The 14,675-nt window shown below is 48.6% G+C and overlaps 1 protein-coding gene across 2 annotated transcripts in view; it reads left to right on the top strand.

Annotated features, from left to right (window-relative positions):
* Positions 1 to 14,675, top strand: part of arhgap19 (Rho GTPase activating protein 19) — a 64,289-nt gene that overhangs the window by 24,912 nt on the left and 24,702 nt on the right. The window contains exons 3-4 of one of the 2 annotated variants that reach the window (XM_072479765.1): positions 2,346 to 2,426; positions 14,224 to 14,433. In XM_072479765.1, the coding sequence (XP_072335866.1) occupies positions 2,346 to 2,426; positions 14,224 to 14,433 (291 nt within the window). The remainder of the gene's footprint in view (positions 1 to 2,345; positions 2,427 to 14,223; positions 14,434 to 14,675) is intronic. The other variant, XM_072479766.1, reaches the window with a different exon arrangement.

A 14,675-nucleotide genomic window follows, 5' to 3' on the forward strand; every position in this document is an offset into this window, starting at 1 on the left:
CGATGGAATGAAACTGGTTATCTTTATAATAAAAATAATAATCTTTATTGTCACAAGTAGGCTTACATTGTTACTGTGAAAATCCCCTCGTCGCCATATTCCGGCGCCTGTTCGGGTACACAGAGGGAGAATTCAGAATGTTCAATTCACCTAACAAGCACGTCTTTCAGGACTTGTGGGTGGAAACCGGAGCACCCGGAGGAAACCCACACAGACACAGGAAGAACGTGCAGACTCCGCACTGACCCAAGCCGGAAATCAAACCTGGGATCCTGGCACTGAGGAGCAACAGTACTGACCACTTTGCGAACGTGCCGCCCATATTGGTGCCAATACGGACATGCCCCCACCCCCAGTTTGAACTGTAGCCTGAATTTGTTCCAGATTCTCAGCGATGCCACCACCACTGTGCTCGTTGCAAACCTGGCCGGTGAAAATTAAAGAGGGGCATTAACCAGGGCTGCAAGGATGATTCTACACATGAGGCATCGTCCATCTAGACCCATTCCGACCCTGGTTCCCTAAGACATCCCCGCACCCACCACTCCGGAGTAAAACATTAGGTTTGGTAATGCTAGACCTCCTGATCACAGGACGTCTCTACACATCCTAGGTTTCTTCCCAGTCCATACAAAGATCAAAATTAATTTCTCCACTTTAGCGAAGAAGGACCTGGAAAGGAAGATCGGAAGCGATCAAAATACAAATAAGAATCTTGGGAGGATGCTATTTTGATCATCTGCACTCTCCTCGTCAGGGAGAGCGGGTGTGCATCCCATCTCCTCAGGACCTCCTCATCCATCCCCACCCCCCACAAAGTTCAGTTTGTGTAGCAAAGCCCAGTTTTGTGCCTCCCATGCAACTGTTCATGCAAGCTTGAATGGTGGTGCTCCTAACCCCCGACTCCCTACTCTGGGGGTTTACCAGGAGATTCTCACTCTTGCTGAGGTTCGGCTTGTAACCTGAGAATTTTCCAAACTCCCTCAGCAGTTCCATTATCTTTCCCATGTTTGCCGGGGGCTAGAAACGTAGAGTAGCAGATCGGCAGCATAGAGGGATACTGTGCTCCCTGCCTCCCCTTTAAATGCCTCTCCACCCCTTCGATGATCTAAGTGCGGTGACCAAAGATTCAATCGCCAGAGTGATCGGCAACGGGCATCCTTGCCTCGTGCGCCTGTGCAGCTGGACGTAGTCTGAGCTCACTGCGTTTGGATACTCGCCATGGGAGCATTGTATAGCAATTTTACCCACAAACTGAACACTGGCCCAAACCCAAATCTTTCCAGAATTTCGAAGAGGTGCCTCCACTCCACCTGATCAAAGGCCTTCTCTGTATCCATGGGGATGACCACTTTCAGTATCCCCTCCTGGATGGGGACATGACCACATATATTCAAATTTCCCCAACTGCCTTTGTGGAATTTGAGCCGTGTCCCCAAAGTATTAACCTGGCCCTGAGACATTACTAGAATGCCACCTCTTCCTTCCCTCCTCTATTGTTCCCTGACAATGATCAGCAGCCAGAGAGCTCCAGGAATGCCCAGAGACATAATTATAACACACGCACTTACAGAGAGTCATTTCATTCATTCTGGAGCAAAATTAGAACCAGTTACAAAGAAAACATGTCCGGCTTTGGGATCATCAGCAGCTTCTTTACAAACTGAGCCACTGGCTCCTTCGCCCTCCAGGCAACGGTCTAAGATTAAGCCAGTCTGTTTGCATCCTTATGCTTGATCCCAAAGTAAGCTTCTGACTACATAGTTGCGCCTTTATTGAGACCACCTCTGGAATGTAGCACTATGTTCCGTATGCTTCACTGATATCTATGTCTATGTATTTACATTGTGTATTTATCATAGCCTATGTTTTTCATGTAAGGAACGATCTGCCTGGACTGTACGCAGAACAATACTTTTCACTGTACCTCGGTACATGTGACAAATCTAAACATCAGCTGATTACACCTGTTTCAGCTCATCTGCTGCCGAAGCCTTTGTGTCTGCCTTTGTTAGCCCTAGAACCGGCTATTCCAATACAAAGCTTGCTGATCTTCCATGTACTACCCTGCATGAACAAGAGGTTATCCAAAACTCTGCTGCCTCTGTCTTAAGTTATGCCAAGTCAACTGCCTAAGCATTCTGGAATTCACTCCCTGAACCGCTCTCTATCTTGACCCCATTTTCCCCTTTTTGACCAAGCTTCCCATCATCAGACCTTATTTTATTTTTTAACGCTCCTATGAAATTCCTCTGAATGTTTTATTACACAAAAGGTTATATGTAATTATAAGTTGCAGGTGAGTGGGTGAATTTTAATGTGAGTGTTTGATGATTTATTTTTAGAGAAGGGGGTTGTGTTTGGCGCTCCACTGACAGAAGAGGGAATTGCTCAAATTTATCAACTCATCGAACATCTCTACAAAAGTGAGTGAAACTATGACAGTAACTCTGTGATAGCAAATCTTACTCCCCACACTCTCCTCACCTCCTAGAACCATAGAAAAGCTATGGCACGGAAAGAGGCCATTCAGCCCATCATGTCTGCTTGGCCAGAAAACGATAGAAACTAGCCGCTCATTTTAATCCCATTTTCGAGCACCTGGTCTGTGGCTTTGCAGGTTCCAGCACGTCAGATACAGATCCAGGTACCTTTCCAGCACCTGGTCCGTGGCTTTGCAGGCTCCAGCACGTCAGATACAGATCCAGGTACCTTTTAAATGATTCCAATGTTTCAGCCTCAACCACCAACTTAGGCGGTGAATTCCAGATGCTCACCACCTTCTGGGTGAAAACGTTTTTCCTCATGTCCCCGATAATCCTTCTAACGATCACCTTAAATCTATATCCCCTGGAAATTGTCCACTCAGCTAGGGGAGAAAATGGCCTTTCCTGTCTACCCTGTCTAGGACCTTCATTATTTTGTACATTTCAATTGGGTCATCCCTTAGGCTGCTCTGGTTTAAGGAAAACCACCAAAGCCTATCCAATCTCCCCTCGTGGCTGCAATTTTCAAGCCCTGGCAACATTCTTGTAAATCTCCTCTGCACTGTCCTGAGTAATTATGTCTTTCCTGTAACGTGGAAAATTAAGAAGTCAAAGTTTTGTTATTTACAGCACAGGAGGAGGCCATTCAGCCCATCGTGTCCCCACCGGCTCCCAAAACAGGCAGCTAGGGGATTTTCACAGTGACTTCATTGCGATATTAATGTAAGCCTACTTGTGACAATAATAAAGATTACTATATAAGCTACCCAACTAGTCCCATTCCCATAGCCCTCTAAATTAATCCCTTTCAAATATGCATCCAGCTCTCTTTTGAAACCTCCTATGGAATCTGCCTCCACCACTCTCCCAGGCACTGCATTCTAAATCCCAATAACTCTGAGTAAAGAAGCTTAAGGTAGCAGTGCAGGTTAGTGTTCAGTCTGAGTGTCAACAGAAAACAACAAGTAGGGACAGATCATATGAACATTATATTGCACCAAGGATTCATACAAGAGCCCTGGCTGGGGGGGGGGGGGTACCAAGAACGGAAGATTTAAAAAATCAAGGGTATATGAGGGAGTGGTGGTACAGGATAGTATGGGGGGAATTTTGCTGTCATACTGAGACAGACTGGGGCAGGAGACCTAAACAAAAATATGCAACACAGCCAATCTAAAGTTGTAAACAGCTGTAAAAAATCAAAGCTAAATGTTTATCTGAACACGCAACGCATTTGCAAAAAGGTAGATGAGTTGATGGTACAGATTGCCACAGATGAATATGATGTTCTGATGTATTCGCTATTACAGAAACGTGGTTGTACGGTGACGAGGGTAACAAAAGAACAGCCCAAAGGAGATGGAGTAGCATTGTTAATCAGGGAAGGTTTCAGAGCAGTGCTGAGTTTTGATATAAAGGCAGTGGATAGTGATGCAGAATCAGTTTGGGTTGAAATCATGAATAGCAGGAGAAGGAAGACAAGGGTGGGAGCAGTCTATAGACCGCAAAATGTGACCACTCAAGAGGTGGGAGCATAAATGGGGAAAAACCAGGGGCATGTTTGAAGGGAGCTGCAGTTATTATGGGAGATTTTAATCTGCATATTGATAGAACAAACCAAACCGAAAAGGGTAGCATGGAAAAAAAATTTGTGGAGTGCATCAGGGATTGCTTTTTAGAGCCACACGTTGTGGAACCCACCCGGGAATGGGCTATTTTGATTTGGTTTTGTGTAATGAAGAAGGATTACTAAGAGATCTTATGGTTAAGGATCCCCTCAATGATAGAATTCCAGATACAGTTTGAGGGTGAATGCCATAGGTCCATAACAAGTGTCTTCAACTTAAATAAGGGCAATTACAATGGTATGATAGAGGAGTTATTTAAGATGAACTGGGTAAACAAGCTAAGATACAGGTCAGTAGATGATATGGGGCAGATATTCAAACAGCTTGTCCATAATGTTCAACAGTTTATCCCAATCAGAAATTGATAGAACAAACCACACAGAGATCCACTATCTCTGCAGCAACTTTGCCTCTTTCTCTTCCATGAGAAAGAGGCAAAATCCATGGTTAATAAAGGAGGTCAAGAATAATGTTAAATTGAAAAGGCAGACATACAAAGGGATTGTGGTAGGCCAGAGAACTGGGAAGTTTTTAGGATCCAGCAGCAAAAGACTAAAAAGCTCATAAGAAGAGAGAAAATGAATTTTGAGAGAAAACTTGCATGCAGTAAAAAACAAGCAATAAGAGTTTTTACGGATGTATAAATAGGAAGCGGGCAGCTAAGATAAATGTGGGACCTCGACTGAACGAAGCTGGTGAATTAATAACAGCAAACAAAGAAATGGCAGATATGCTAAATACATTTTTACATCAGTCTTCATAGTGGAAGACATTGCCAATATCCCTTCGGTATCCGATGGGCTGATTTCAAATAACATGGGAGAAGTTACAAAAATCCCAATCATAAGGGATAGAGTATTTGAGAAACTCAAGTGACTAAAGACAGACAAGTCTTTAGGGCAACATGGTGACACAGTGGTTAGCACTGTTGCCTCACAGCACCAGCAACCTGGGTTTAATTCTGACCTCAGGTGACTGTCTCTGTGGAGCTTGCACATTCCATGTGGATTTCCTCTGGGTGCTCCAGTTTTCTCCCAGAGTCCAAAGGTGTGCAGGTTAGGTGGATTGGCTGTGCTAAATCATCTTTTAATGTCCAACGGTTAGGGGGGGTTACGGGGAGAGGGCAGGGAAAGGACCTTGGTAGAGTGCTCTTTCAGAGGGTTGGTGCAGATCGATGGGCTGAATGGCCTTGTATACTGTAGGGATTCTATGATTCTAAGTCACTAGGACCTGATGAATTGCATGTTAGGGTTTTAATAGAAGTTGCTGCAGAGATAGTGGATCCATTGGTTGAAATTTTTTGTAACTCGCTACATTCGGGGAGGGTTCCAGAAGATTGGAAAACAGCCAATGTGACTCCCTTGTTCAAAAAGGGAGAAAGACAAAAGGCAGGGAACTATACACCAGTCAGTTTAACATCTATTATTGGCAAGACGCTGGAGTCAATAATCAAAGAGAACTAGCTAATCATTCAGGAAAGCTGAATATAATCAAACCTAATCAACGTGGTTGTACGAAATGTAAATCATGTTTGACAAATTTGCTAATTCTTTGAGGATGTAACAGGGCGAGTAGATCGAGGGGAACCGGTAGTTGTAGCGTATTTAGATTTCCAAAAGGCATTTGACAAGGTGCCAAATTAAAGGCTGATCATAAAATAAAAGCCCATGGAATTGGAGGAAGTGTGTTAGCATGGATTGAAAACTGGCTGAGAGTTGGAATAAATGGGTCCTTTTCAGAGTGGAAATATATAACTAGTGAAGTACTGCAGGGATCAGCTTTTGGCCCACAATTGTTCACTGTTTACATTAATGACCTGGAGGAATGAACAGAATGTAAGGTTTCCAAAATTGCCAGTCAAACGAAAATAGGTGGAAGGGCATGTTGCGATGAGGATATTGTGATTCTGTAATGCGATATCAATAGATCTCTCTGTGGCCTGGCGGTAAAGATGGAGGCGCACGAGGCGGTGCACAAGAGGTGGGCCGAGAGACTCGAGGTCCTGGAGAACAGGTCATAGATTATCATAGAATTTACAGTGCCGAAGGAGGCCATTCGGCCCATCGAGTCCGCACCGGCTCTTGGAAAGAGCACCCTACCCAAGATCAACACCTCCACCCTATCCCCATAACCCAGCAACCCCACCCAACACTAAGGGCAATTTTGGACACTAAGGGCAATTTATCATGGCCAATCCACCTAACCTGCACATCTTTGGACTGTGGGAGGAAACCGGAGCACCCGGAGGAAACCCACGCACACACGGGGAGGATGTGCAGACTCCGCACAGACAGTGACCCAAGCCAGAATCGAACCTGGAACCCTGGAGCTGTGAAGCAATTGTGCTATCCACAATGCTACCGTGCTGCCCAAGGAGGTCAAGGAGGAAGAATCTCCGGATTCTGGGTCTCCCTGAAGGAGTGGAGGGGACTGATGCTGGGGCGTATGTGAGCACGATGCTCCATTCGCTGATGGGTGCGGAGGTCTCTCCGAGCCCCCTGGAGCTAGAAGGGGTTCACCGGGTCCTGGCGAGGAGACCCAAGGCTGGTGAGCCGCCAAGGGCAATAGTGGCGAGGTTCCATCGCTTCGCGGACAAAGAGAGTGTCCTGAGATGGGCCAAGAAGGTGCGGGGCAGTAGATGGGAGAATGCGGTGATCCGAGTCTACGAGGACTGGAGTGCGGAAGTGGCAAAGAGGAGAGCTGGCTTCAACCGTGCCAAGGCGGTGCTGCATAAAAAAAGAGTGAGATTCGGAATGCTGCAGCCTGCGCAACTGTGGGTCACTTATCAGGACCGACACCACTATTTCGAAACGCCAGAAGAGGCTTGGACCTTTATCCAAACGGAAAAATTGGACTCTAACTGAGGGGCTGTGGTTGTGGGGGAGATGTTGATTGTATACAGGGTTGTAAATATGGGTGAAGAATGTTTCACGGGTGCGATGATGGATGGGGGAAGACTTCTTTTTTCTTTTGATGAGATAGTGGGGAATATGGGCATCGGTGCTGGAGGGAGGTGAGACTCAGGGATGGGGGTACTGGGATAAGGCCGCAACAGGAGCTGTGCCACAGGGGGCAGGGCTGGCTCAGGAAAGCACGGGCTTTTTCCCACCCTAGGGAGGGGGGGGGGGGGAATGGAGGAACGTAAGGAGGAGGAGAGATTCCCACATGGGGAGATCAAAGGGAAGGCGGGGGAAGCCGGGGTCAGCAGAAGTCAGCTGACTCACGGAAGTAGTATGGGGGGAGCAAAAGAGCTAGATGCGGATCTGGGGGAGAGGGGGGGATAATAGGGTTGCTGCTGCACTGGCCGAGGGGGAACTGAACATGAAAGGTGGTCGGGGCGGGGGTTCCCCGCCTGGGGGGCTGGAGGGTGCGGGAGAAGCGGGCACGGGACTGGCCTAAGATAGGAGATGGCTAGTCGGGGGGGGGGTAGTCCCCCAATCCGGCTGATCACGCGGAATGTGAGAGGCCTAAATGGGCCGGTTAAGAGGGCCCGAGTGTTCGCGCACTTGAAGGGACTGAAGGCAGACGTGGTCATGCTGCAGGAGACACATCTGAAGGTGGCAGGTCAGGTTAAGGAAGGGATGGGTAGGATAGGTGTTCCATTCGGGGCTGGATGCGAAGAATAGAGGGGTGGCAATACTGGTGGGGAAGCGGGTGTCGTTTGAGGCCAAGAACATAGTAGCGGACAATGGAGGCCGATACGTGATGGTGAGCGGTAGGTTGCAGAGGATGGGGGTGGTATTGGTAAATGTATACGCCCCGAACTGGGACGATGCTGGATTCATGAAACGGATGTTGGGGCGTATTCCGGACTTGGAGGTAGGGAGCTTGATAATGGGTGGGGATTTCAACACGTGTTGGACCCAGCATTAGATCGTTCCAGATCTAGGATGGGGAAGAGGCCGGCTGCGGCCAAGGTGCTCGGGGGGTTTATGGATCAGATGGGGGGAGAAGATCCGTGGAGATTTGCCAGGCCTTTGGCCAGAGAATTTTCTTTTTTCTCCCATGTACATAAGGCCTACTCCCGGATAGATTTTTTTGTTCTGGGCAGGGCATTGATCCCGAAAGTGGAGGGAACGGAGTATTCGGCCATAGCCATTTCAGACCACGCCCCGCATTGGGTGGAGCTAGAGCTTGGGGAGGAGAGGGACCAACGCCCGTTGTGGCAGTTGGATGTGGGACTGCTGGCAGGCGAGGAAATGTGTGGGAGGGTGCATCGAAAGGTATCTGGAGGCCAACGACAACGGGGAGGTGCAGGTGGGAGTAGTATGGGAGGCGCTGAAGGCGGTGGTCAGGGGAGAGTTAATCTCCATCAGGGCTCATAGGGAGAAGAGAGAGGGCAGGGAGAGGTTAGTGGGGGAGATTTTAAGGTTGGACAGGAGATATGCAGAGGCCCCTGATGAGGGACTACTCAGTGAGAGACGAAGTCTCCAGACGGAGTTTGACCTGTTGACCACAGGGAAGGCAGAGGCACAGTGGAGGAAGGCACAGGGGGCGATATATGAATATGGGGAGAAGGCGAGTCGGATGCTGGCACATCAGCTCCGTAAGAGGATGGCAGCGAGGGAAATAGGTGGAGTCAAGGATAGCAAGGGAACTACGGTGCGGAGTGCGGTGAAAGTGAATGAGGCATTCAAGGCCTTTTACGAGGAGCTGTATAGGTCCCAGCCCCCAGGGGAAAAAGAGGGGATGCGACGATTCTTGGACCAACTGAGGTTCCCGAGGGTGGAGGAGCAGGGGGTGGCTGGTTTGGGGGCGCCAATTGGGATGGAGGAGCTGGTTAAAGGACTGGGGAGCATGCAGACAGGGAAGGCCCCAGGGCCGGATGAGTTCCCGGTGGAGTTCTATAGGAAGTATGTAGACCTGTTAGCCCTGTTGCAGGTAAGGACCTTCAATGAAGCAAGGGAGGGGGGGACCCTGCCCCCGACAATGTCGGAGGCGACGATCTCTTTGATCCTGAAGCGGGATAAGGACCCACTGCAATGCGGGTCGTATAGACCAATCTCGCTCCTCAACGTAGATGCTAAGTTGCTGGCAAAAATGTTGGCTACGATGATTGAGGAAGGTGTCCCGGGGGTGATTCACGAGGACCAGACGGGATTCGTAAAGGGTAGGCAGCTAAACACCAATGTGCGAAGGCTCCTAAATGTGATAATGATGCCATCGGTGGAGGGAGAGGCGGAGATAGTGGCAGCTATGGACGCGGAGAAGGCCTTTGACCGAGTAGAGTGGGAATACCTGTTGCGGAGGTTTGGGTTTGGAGAGGGGTTTATCTGTTGGGTTAAACTATATAGAGCCCCGGTGGCGAGTGTGTTACAAATCGGCGGAGGTCGGACTATTTTCGGCTGTGTCGAGGGACGAGGCAGGGGTTCCCCCTGTCCCCCTTGTTGTTTGCACTAGCAATTGAACCTTTGAACAAAGAACAAAGAAATGTACAGCACAGGAACAGGCCCTCCAAGCCCGTGCCGACCATGCTGCCCGACTAATCTACAATCTTCTACACTTCCTGGATCCGTATCCCTCTATTCCCATCCGATTCATGTATTTGTCAAGATGCCCCTTAAATGTCACTATCGTCCCTGCTTCCACCACCTCCTCCGGTAGCGAGTTCCAGGCACCCACTACCCTCTGCGTAAAAAAACTTGCCTCTTACATCTCTAAACCTTGCCCCTCGCACCTTAAACCTATGCCCCCTAGTAATTGACCCCTCTACCCCGGGGAAAAGCCTCTGACTATCCACTCTGTCTATGCCCCTCATAATTTTGTAGACCTCGCCCCTCAACCTCCTTCGTTCCAGTGAGAACAAACCAAGTTTATTCAACTGCTCCTCATAGCTAATGCCCTCCATACTAGGCAACATTCTGGTAAATCTCTTCTGCACCCTCTCTAAAGCCTCCACATCCTTCTGGTAGTGTAGCGACCAGAATTGAACACTATACTCCAAGTGTGGCCTAACTAAGGTTCTATACAGCTGCAACATGACTTGCCAATTCTTATACTCAGTATATGAAGGCAAGCATGCCGTATGCCTTCTTGACTACCTTCTCCACCTGTGTTGCCCCTTTCAGTGACCTGTGGACCTGTACTCCTAGATCTCTTTGACTTTCAATGCACTTGAGGGTTCTACCATTCACTGTATATTCCCTACCTGCATTCGACCTTCCAAAATGCATTACCTCACATTTGTCCGGATTAAACTCCATCTGCCATCTCTCCGCCCAAGTCTCCAAACAATCTAAATCCTGCTGTATCCTCTGATCGCTATCCGCAATTCCACCAACCTTTGTGTCGTCTGCAAACTTACTAATCAGACCAGTTACATTTTCCTCCAAATCATTTATATATACTACAAAGAGCAAAGGTCCCAGCACTGATCCCTGTGAAACACCACTGGTCACAGCCCTCCAATTAGAAAAACATCCTTCCATTGCTACTCTCTGCCTTCTATGACCTAGCCAGTTCTGTATCCACCTTGCCAGCTCACCCCTGATCCCGTGTGACTTCACGTTTTGTACTAGTCTACCATGAGGGACCTTGTCAAAGGCCTTACTGAAGTCCGTATAGACAACATCCACTGCCTACCTGCATCAATCATCCTTGTGACCTCCTCGAAAAACTCTATCAAGTTAGTGAGACACGACCTCCCCTTCACAAAACCATGCTGCCTCTCACTAATACGTCCATTTGCTTCCAAATGGGAGTAGATCCTGTCTCGAAGAATTCTCTCCAGTAATTTCCCTACCACTGACTTAAGGCTCACCGGCCTGTAGTTCCCTGGATTATCCTTGCTACCCTTCTTAAACAGAGGAGCAACATTGACTATTCTCCAGTCCTGCTCCAACCGAACCATGCGGTCTGTGAGGAGCTCCAGTTGGGTGCACTTTCTGCAGATGAAGTCATCCGGGACGCTGGAAGCCTCCTGAACCTGCCACATCTCACAGTCCGAGCACTGCACCCCTCTAACTGACATTGTGTCAATTAATTAAAATTTAAAGTCTAAAATTTAAAAAAATATATATATTTTTTTAAAGTTACTGTTAACTGTCTGTTTCCTAGCACTAAATTTCTACTATAAATGTGAAAGCTAAATATAGTACTCTCCAATCTCTGGCTTAGATACCCCTCTAAATTATAATTTAGTAATTATGTTTAATTAGTTACCAATGCTTAATTTTTTTAATTTAGTGTAGATTCCCAACCAGCCACTCAGGCCACAGCTTTTCTGTGATGTCACTTCAGTTCCCCCCCGACACACACAATTTGAAAAAGGTATAAAAGTAAAAATGAGTAAAAGTCACTTACTTACCTTCTGAGTGTCTTAGATGTTCTCAGGTTCTCTCCCTGACAGAGACTGCTCCTCCTCCTCCGAACGGCTCCCGAAACTAGGCCGCGATCTTTTAAAATCTCCGCTTTGGCCATGGCATTAAGGGAGTCTGGGAAATGGAGGGGGTGGTCCGAGGGGGAGAGAAGCATCGAGTGTCGCTGTATGCAGATGACCTGTTGCTGTATGTGGCGGACCCAGTGGAGGGGATGGTGGAGGTCATGCAGATCCTAAGGGAGTTTGGGGACTTCTCGGGCTATAAGCTCAATGTAGGGAAGAGCGAGCTCTTTGTGGTGCATCCGGGGGATCAGGGAAGAAGGATAGATGACCTACCGCTGAGGAGGGCGGATAGGAGCTTTCGATATTTGGGGAGCTAGGAGCTGGGGGGCCCTGCACAAACTTAACTTGACGAGGCTGGTGGAGCAGATGGAGGAGGACTTTAAACGGTGGGAAATGTTGTCACTCTCGCTAACGGGCAGGGTACAGTCGATGAAAATGGTGGTCCTTCCAAGGTTTCTTTTTGTATTCCAATGCCTTCCAATTGTGATCACCAAGGCCTTTTTTAAGAGGGTAAGCAGGAGCATTATGGGGTTTGTGTGGGCGAACAAGACCCCGAGGGTAAGGAGGGGGTTCCTGGAGCGAAGTAGGGATAGAGGAGGGCTGGCGTTGCCGAATCTGGGTGGCTACTATTGGGCAGCCAACGTGGCGATGATCCGTAAGTGGTTGATGGAGGGAGAGGGGGTGGCATGGAAGAGGTTGGAGATGGCGTCCTGCAAAGGAACGAGCCTGGGGGCGCTGGTGACGGCACCGCTGCCGCTCTCGCCGACAAGTTGCACCACGAGCCTGGTGGTGGTGGCAACGCTAAAGATCTGGGGCAGTGGAGATGGCACAGGGGTGCGATGGGAGCCTCGGTGTGGTCCCCGATCAGAGACAACCATCGGTTTGTCCCGGGAAGGAAGGACGGGGGTTTCAGAGCTGGCATAGGGCAGGGATTAAAAGAATGGGGGACCTGTTCATTGATGGGACGTTTGCGAGCTTAGGGGCGCTGGAGGAGAAGTTTGGGCTACCCCCCGGGAAACGCTTTCAGGTACATGCAAGTAAGGGCGTTTGTGAGGCGGCAGGTGAGGGAATTCCCGCTGCTCCTGGCACAGGGGATTCAAGACAGGGTGATTTCGGGCGTATGGGTCGGAGAGGGCAAGGTGTCGGCGATATACCAGGCGATGAAAGAAGAGGGGGAGGCTTTGGTAGAGGAGCTGAAGGGTAAATGGGAAGAGGAGCTGGGGGAGGAGATTGAGGAGGGGCTGTGGGCTGATGGCCTAAGTAGGGTTAATTCCTCTTCCTCGTGTACCAGGCTCAGCCTGATACAGTTTAAGGTAGTTCACAGAGTGCACATGACGGGGGCGAGGCTGAGTAGGTTCTTTGGGGTGGAGGACAGATGTGGGAGGTGCTCAGGAAGCCCAGCGAACCATGTCCATATGTTTTGGTCATGCCCGGCATTGGAGGGGTTCTGGAGGGGAGTGGCGGGAACAGTATCTAAGGTGGTGAAAGTCCGGGTCAAACCAAGCAGGGGCTAGCACTATTTGGAGTAGCGGACGAGCCGGGAGTGCAGGAAGCGAAAGAGGCCGGCATTCTGGCCTTTGCGTCCCTAGTAGCCCAGCGAAGGATCTTGTTAATATGGAAGGAGGCGAAGCCCTCCAGTGTGGAGGCCTGGATAAATGATATGGCAGGGTTTATTAGGTTGGAGAGGATAAAGTTTGCCTTGAGAGGGTCTGCGCAGGTGTTCTACAGGCAGTGGCAACCGCTCCTAGACTATCTCGCGGAGCGTTAGATGAAGGTCGGACAGCAGCAGCAGAAACCCAGGGGGGATGGGGGGGGAGGGAAGGGGGGGTTTCTGGGGGGCATTTGAGCAAGAAAATACATGAATGATCCGGAAAGCTGATATGTACGGGAGGAATCCAATGTACGACGTTCTGTATCATATTGACTTGCCATGTTCATGCCTTGCTATGCGAGCATTCCTTCTTTTGTGTTACGGGGGGGGGGGGGTTTGTTTGTATGGGTGAAAATTCTGTTTAAAAATTCTTAATAAACATATTTTTTTTAAATAAAAATAGATCTCCCTGCCAATTCAATTTCAAATCCCCACCTGTTACCCTTTCCTCCATCGTCTTTGCCCTTCTCTCCTTTTAATTTTTTCCCATCTCCGCCTTCTCTTGTTTAACTTCCTCCCTCCTCCTTTCCCTGCCCCTTTCCCTTGATCTCAATCCTTTCCCAACTACCTTTGCATTGTTAAGAAAGACCTTGCGCCTACATTACAACTCCCTCTGTGTTGCCTCCTCCAGGATGGGAATAGAGGAATAGGGGGCCCGGAAGTGTAGAAGATTTTAGTTTAGACGGGCAGCATGGTCGGCGCGGGCTTGGAGGGCCGAAGGGCCTGTTCTTGTGCTGTACTTTTCTTTGTTCTTTGTTCCATAGCTCCACATTGCAGTTCACATGGTGCATTTAATCAAAAACAATCTCTCAATATTGTTTATGCTGTTCAGCAATCTTATTGAACACAAACAAATGGAATCTGGGAGAATTTGAAAATGATCCTTTTACTGCAATTGCAGTATTCATATTCCTGATTTCACATTACATCTCTCCAATTAACACTGAACTCCTATCATTAAAGAAACCTGTTGTCCCTTAACTGTGTTTCTAAAAATACAGCATCACAGTACACCAGCATTTCATTAACACTTCCAGCTTTTTATATTGTTTGTATTTCTCTTGTCCTCTCCCACAGATCTCCATGTGGAGGGTTTGTTCCGTATTCCTGGGAACAGTGTCCGACTGCAGTCCCTGAAAGACGCTTTAAACAGCGGCATGGATGTAAATCTGGATTCAGGAGAGTTTCATCTGAATGATGTAGCAACCATGTTGAAAATGTTCCTTGGAGAACTCCCAGAACCTCTCCTCAGTCATAGACATTATAATGCTCATCTCAAAATAGCAGGTATTGTGGGTCTGGTACAGGGCACAGCAGTGTGTGTGTGAGAGGGGGATCGGGTACTGGGCACTGCAGTGTGTGTGTGTGAGAGGGGGACAGTGACAGATCACAGAATTTACTGTACAGAAGGAGACCATTTGGCCCATCGAGTCTACACTGGCCCTTGGAAAGAGCACCCTACCTAAGCCCACACCTCCACCCTATCCCCACACTTCCACCCTATCCCTGTAACCCCACCGTACCTTTTT

This window comes from Scyliorhinus torazame, chromosome 16, assembly GCF_047496885.1.
Source record: "Scyliorhinus torazame isolate Kashiwa2021f chromosome 16, sScyTor2.1, whole genome shotgun sequence".
NCBI lineage: Eukaryota > Metazoa > Chordata > Chondrichthyes > Carcharhiniformes > Scyliorhinidae > Scyliorhinus > Scyliorhinus torazame.